The sequence below is a fragment of the Psammomys obesus genome, unplaced genomic scaffold (genome assembly GCF_907164565.1).
Source record: "Psammomys obesus unplaced genomic scaffold, mPsaObe1.curated_primary_1811, whole genome shotgun sequence".
In the NCBI taxonomy this organism is placed as follows: domain Eukaryota; kingdom Metazoa; phylum Chordata; class Mammalia; order Rodentia; family Muridae; genus Psammomys; species Psammomys obesus.
Window position 1 is genome coordinate 19,217,001 of NW_026596040.1, and position 6,336 is coordinate 19,223,336.

General features: G+C 41.2%; 1 protein-coding gene across 1 annotated transcript in view; it reads right to left on the minus strand.

The window, feature by feature from the left end:
* The window catches only part of Fbn2 (fibrillin 2), a 215,755-nt gene that overhangs the window by 7,668 nt on the left and 201,751 nt on the right, over positions 1-6,336 (minus strand). Inside the window, exons 59-62 of the mRNA XM_055622919.1 lie at positions 5,905-6,027; positions 3,890-4,006; positions 3,162-3,290; positions 1,444-1,563 (exon numbers count right to left, since the gene is read on the minus strand). Of these exons, the coding sequence (XP_055478894.1) occupies positions 1,444-1,563; positions 3,162-3,290; positions 3,890-4,006; positions 5,905-6,027 (489 nt within the window). The remainder of the gene's footprint in view (positions 1-1,443; positions 1,564-3,161; positions 3,291-3,889; positions 4,007-5,904; positions 6,028-6,336) is intronic.

Consider the following 6,336-nt stretch of genomic DNA (forward strand, 5'->3'; position numbering starts at 1 on the left):
TTTCTTTCTTTCTTTCTTTCTTTCTTTCTTTCTTTCTTTCTTTCTTTCTTTCTTTCATTTTTTTTGCTAGATGCACATTTTGAAAATTTTTTGTCTATTTTTTTTTAGTTAGTGTATAAAACAATGAGTTTCATTTGTGACACTTTCCTGTACATAATCATTATCCCTTGCTCTGGACCACAGGCTATCTCTGCCATTCCTCCCACAGATGTGCAGTGTGGGAGTGTCAAAGCATCTGCCCCTGGCCTGGCAGGAGGCCACAGTCCAGATATGAACATTCTGGACCTCGTTTCTCTTCTGAAACACTTGGTTTTCTTCTCAGCTCATTAAGCTGTCATTAGAAAATTCTTTTGAGAAGAACATAAAAGGTCAAATCAAATCAATTCATTTGGTGGATCATTATACCACATTTGAATGACGTGTGTAGAATCTTAGATCACTTCAGAGACAAGGAATCAGCCCGCTGTTCTCTGGGGGAGCTCTGCTTCCTTCCTGTTTGGCAATACAAGCTTCTACTCTCAATTAAAGGGACAGCACAGCTATGGACTGTGTTCAAATAAGCTAAGAAACTGGGCATATGCTGAGTCTGTCTGCTCAAGAGAAATAATGTTCTCTTTGATCAGCGGTTTCGTATGAGGAGAATTTTCATGATTATTGTCAATGGAAAGAAGAGAATGGAATGACTATTGTGTTTTCTTTTATAAATATTTCTGTCTGGAGTTGTCAACAGCATTTGCTGTGACTGGTTGTTTTTTCCTATGTTAAAGCAAATCGATGTCACACGTGAGCTCAGACAAACTGTGCGCAGACACTTACAATTCCTAGCCAGGCTCCGAGGCGTATGCCTCATGTCCTGGCCATGGGAAACAGAGGTGCAGGATCTAGAGTTCATGGACAGCCTGGGACTACATAGCAAGTTATAGACAAGCTGGGTTATATGAGGCCCTGTCTCCCAAAGTAGGGGAAAGGTCCTTTAGATTTATAAGAGGGTAATAAGTAAGTACTTTCACAACCTAAATCTAGCAACTTACTGATGAAAAGCGGCAAAGTGTGGAAAATGAAGGTGATGCTTTTGACACCATCCTCAACCTCACAGCTCATCAGAAAATAAAAACAACTACCCCTCTGATTGATGTACCTTTGAAGACTTCAGAAGCATGTTTATTACAGATTTTGTCACATGCACGAGTACGGAGACTAGTAGAATAAAATCCTAGCGTGACATGCATCAATGTTTTCATGCACACCTCCCCCGTACACCTTTTTAATGGCCTTACACATGCTAGGTGGGCGCCCTTCCACTGAGCTAACGCTAGCCCTCTCACACATCAACCTCAAATACCAGTTTTTAGGTTCTAGGATCTATAACTTGTATTACTTATTCTGTTTACTCAGACCCCGAAGGTAAGAAAAGCAAGGGCTGGGTCACTGAGGAATGCTCACCAACACACTGGTTCCACTGGTAATGCTGGACATAGCCCTGTGGGCAGCCACACCTATAACCACCCAGGATGTTCTGGCAGCCATGTTGGCACCTGTGGTTTCCATCGCATTCATCGACATCTGCAAAAACAATCCAGGCACAGTCTTTACATCCCCTCGCCAAGTGCGATTCAAACACAGCCTTTAAGGGAACAAATAAACAAGGCACAGCGTACAGAGAGGCTGGGCTTTCCTTCAACACTGTTATTAGTCGGTGGTGGTGCAAAAAAAAAAAAATGGCTGAGATAAGAAATCACTCCGTTCTTACGCTGTCCACCAGACCACGGCACATCAGGGCTCTGAATAACAGCTTAATTTCAGCAAATCAACCATAGTAACCACAAATGTGATACATTTTTGAATTAATTAGCTTCATATGGTATTATTTATTTGGTAAATTACACACGCGTACATACATCTATCTATCTATAAATTTACATTGAATATTCTAGTTGGTTCAAAAGTGGTTCACACGTAATCCCCATTTTGGGGAAGATACAAACTCTCTGGAGATATCTATAATGTATAATGGTTTTGCATGCAAAAAAAAATTTTTTTTGTATTGCTGGTCAAGACTAATTAGATGCAAATCCTTTTAGAATATTTGAATACGTTGTTTATTTTTAGACAAGCTGTGATATGATACATATGGAATAATTCCTTTGTTAATCTATGCATATCCTCTTGGAATGACAACTAAGGCTTTGAAATCTACCCCAAAAGAGTGAAATAAAATTGGCATGGCTGATGTATGTGTAACAAATTTACATGGATAATTAATAAATGGTATCTTATGTGGATCGTCACGAGCAGAATCCACACATGGCAGGCAGCTGTGAGTCTGGAATGCTTTCAACATCTATTGATTTCAAAAACAAAAATTAAAATTTTTTTAAATAAAAAAAAAATTTGGCTGAAAGAATACATACAAAAGTCCTGTAATCTATACAAAGAGCATGTTTAATATTTTGACTGTATCTAGAGTTGAAAGCCACGGATTTGTGGGAGCGACTTTAAAAAGGACAACCAACTCAAGAACGTAGAATGCAGCGCACTATAAAGAGGGAAAGGTGAATGTGGCGTGTCTCATAATCCGCGGCATGGAGCACTGCTCCAATTGCGTACCTGTGCCTGAGCACCGGCTGAGCAAATGCTCTAGACCCAAGGGAGAATTTCCTTACTTTTCTCCTGTTTCTTACTTTTCAGCTGTTCTTTTGGATTTTGTAAGAGAAAAATATTTATTTCATGGGCGGCACTGTAGGTGCCCATTAGGTAAAAAGTTTTATTTATTTTTTTTGTGTGTGTGTATGTATATGGTGTGTATGCATGTGCGTGTGCATGTTCTTATGTGTGTGGAAAAATGTGTGCAAGCAGGGATGTGCATGTGTGTGTGTGTGTGTGTGTGTGTGTGTGTTCCTCTGTTGTGCTCCACCTTGCAGATAGAAACAGGGTCTTCTGCTAAACCTAGAGCATGCCGATTCTCTAGTCCGGCTACCCAGCTTGCTCCACAGATCTCACTCCCGCCTCTAGAGCCTGGGGATTGCAGGAGAGGGACCAGGCCTACTTGGAATTTACTTGGGTGCTGGGGTTCTGAACTCAGGCTTACGCAGCAAATGCTGTACTTAAAGAAATCATTTCTGAAGCTCCAACATTAAGTATACTTGTGTGCTTGAACTCACCTTCACAGTTCAGCCCCGAGGCATCAAGAGAGAAGCCTCTCTGGCATTCACAGCTGAAGCTTCCGGGAGTGTTTTGGCAGATTCCTTTTGCTCCACAAAGGGAAGGCTGAGACCCACATTCATTGTTGTCTAGCAAAGCAATGAGATGGAGGGACAGAGTCAAGCTGCCTGGTATGTAGCATGTCAATTAAATCTCACCGTGTGAAATTAGCTGATGGATAAAGGCCAAAGCCTTCATTACGAAGAGAAAGTATTCTAGAGAAAGTCAAATCAGAATTTATGGGCAAGAGAAGCAGGAAAAGTGTAGTTTTCAGTGACTTGTCACTAGGATGTACTTTAGAGTGACTGGAGGCACCATTTAGATAATATAGACCAAGAATCTCTTAACCTGTGTCTCCTCTAACAAAACTGAAAAGTTCCAGTGCTGCCATTCGCCTTTAATCATTTTTTATCTGAGCATCATAGCTGTATTTGGAATGTGAAATCGAGGCATGGCTTACAATATGCCTACGCTACAAAGGCATGACAGGACGTCTTCCTTTATCTGGCATGGCAGCCGTACTGATGATGTGACTCCGGGGTACCATACAGTGTGCCCAGTGTGCAAACGCACACCCGGGCCTTCTTCCCGGAAACATCCATATTACCTACAACTTCATTAGGCCAGACTGAGCCATAGTCATGTGCCTATCGACATCTGTAAAACCCCCGACTGCGATTTGCCTTACCAATGCAAGCAGTGTGATGCTGGGTGAAACCAGGAGGACATTTACAGGTGAACCCCCCCAGGGTGTTGACACAGAGGAACTGGCAGTTGTGCTGTTTGGTTTGACATTCATCGAGGTCTGAAATGACAGAGAAGTCCAGGAGAATCAGGAGGGCTGCCCAGTCATGCAGGCATTCTCATGAATCCGCAGGAGCTGTGCAATTTTCCAGGGGAGCGTTTGGTTTACATTACAGCTGTAGACTGTAGGCTCCCATACGTGGATGAGGAAGGGTGTGGATGTGCACATTAAAGAGGCTAAGTATAGAAGGCTATCAGTTGGGACAGGATGACTAAGGGGTTATAGGGCAAAGGCTTCTTGAAATAAGGAACTGGATGGCCAAAACATAGCAGGTCCACCATTTTCAAAGCCAATGTGGAAAAGTTGTCCTTCTTGTACTTAATGCGTTTTAGTACACAGATGGTTAATTGTTATTATTAAAGGGAATATTAAATAAAAATAAAACAGAGTTTTATGGAAATGAAGGGAGCTTTATCAGATCCAAACGGAAACACCGTCATCATATGAGCAGAAGCAAAAACATAGCCTCTGCTGGGCAGTGGTGGAGCACATCTTTAATCCCAGGGCTCAGGAGGCAGAGGCAGGAGGATCTCTATGAGGTCAAGGCCAGCCTAGTCTACAGAGTGAGTTCTAGAACAGATAAGGCTACACAGAGAAACCCCAACCTGAAAACAACAATAAAAACAAACAACTCCCCCAAATCAAAAGCATTATCAAGCAACCATAAATTTAGACTATCTGTATTCTTCTAATTGGAAATTCAAAATCTGATTTTGGGTTGAGTGAAACTTAATTTGGGGAAATACATTTGCAGTAAGTACTCTGTACAATGGAAGGTACGAGTTCCACACATTTTATAAACACTGTGCAAAAAGTTCAGCCAAGCCGTTTCTTTAAGCAGTTTCAAGAAAATTCCAGAACTTGCTACTTTCTGTGTGCTTTTTTTTAATATAGCCTGGAAATAAAACCTTGCTTCACAAAGAATACAGTTAAATCATCCGCCCAACCCAGTAGTGTAATGTTTAGGAGGGTCCCTAAAAATCAAATACAGTATGGCATTGAAGCAACTTTAGTAATCAAGTTTGGCATGCCGATTACTTTTAATACTACACAAAAAATAATGCACACACTGACTTTTCACCTTTCTGCAGTAAAGGCAGATGGATAGATGCAGGACTGAAATGGATATGAAGTCTGAGTTAAGCAGTAACAAAAACTCCAATTCCTAACGGTTCTTCTCAATGGTTGCTTCAACATATTTTAATTGAAAAGGTACCGTGTGAATAAATGGCTTACGGTATTGTCACACACGGGAATCATTGTAATTTGCTCATTTACCCTTCGTTATCTCTTCTCGTTTCTCCCTCACTCTTCTGACCACCTCCCCAAAAGTGTTCTTCACTTTCGCGTCGTGTTTTCTTCTGAAATTTTATTTATATTCTTTTATTTATTTAATCTTCTATTTTATTTTAATATTTAGTATAGTATACAAAGTAGTGTCCGTTCTGTATATTTCAGAAAACACGGTATCTGCAGTCCTAAGGCTGGTTTTATTTACTTAATGTGACGAAATCCAGTTCTATTCACTTTCCTTTGATGTAAATTTGAGTTTCTTGGCTGGAAAAAACCTTGTGTGTATGTGTGTGTGTGTGTGTGTGTGTGTGTTTGCTCGAGCATGAGCACGCATTTGAGGACGCATATGTGTGACTGTGCATGTGTGTCCACATGTGTGCATTTGTGCATATATGCAGACTTCATTTTTTTTTTTTTAATTTCTAAGGAGAAAATATTGTAACTTTGCTTTTTAAGTCCCATTCCCTTCTGCAGTGGGAGCCCTGGTACTGTCTTCTGTGAAGCAACTCTTTAACACAGGGGAGGCAGTGCTGCACGTCTCATCACTGACATGCAAACATGACTGAAGAGAGAGATGAGGGTGGAGGCTGCCGAGACTCCCTCACCTTTGCATGTCTTTCCATCCTCCTGCAGGACGTAGCCCCGCGGACAGGAGCACTGGTAACTGCCCTCAGTGTTCTTGCAGATGAAGTTGCAGGGCTTTGGAGACTGCGAACATTCATCGAGGTCTATGTAGAAGCAAAACAAACATGAGTCCTGGTCACAGGAAACAGCCAACCTCACCCCCCCACACACACACACACATTCTCACGCCATCCTTCTTGCTTTTTCTCTGCCATTTACAGTGAATCCAGCTAGAGAGAAAGGATGCTTAGAATAGTTTTCGCTAAAGGAGCAGACTGGCTTACTTTGAGGATCAATGTACAGATCTTGAAATGGCTAGACAACTGTCTGGGCTCAAAAAAAGAAAGAAAGAAAAGAAAAGAAAAAGAAAGAAAGAAAGAAAGAAAGAAAGAAAGAAAGAAAGAAAGAAAGAA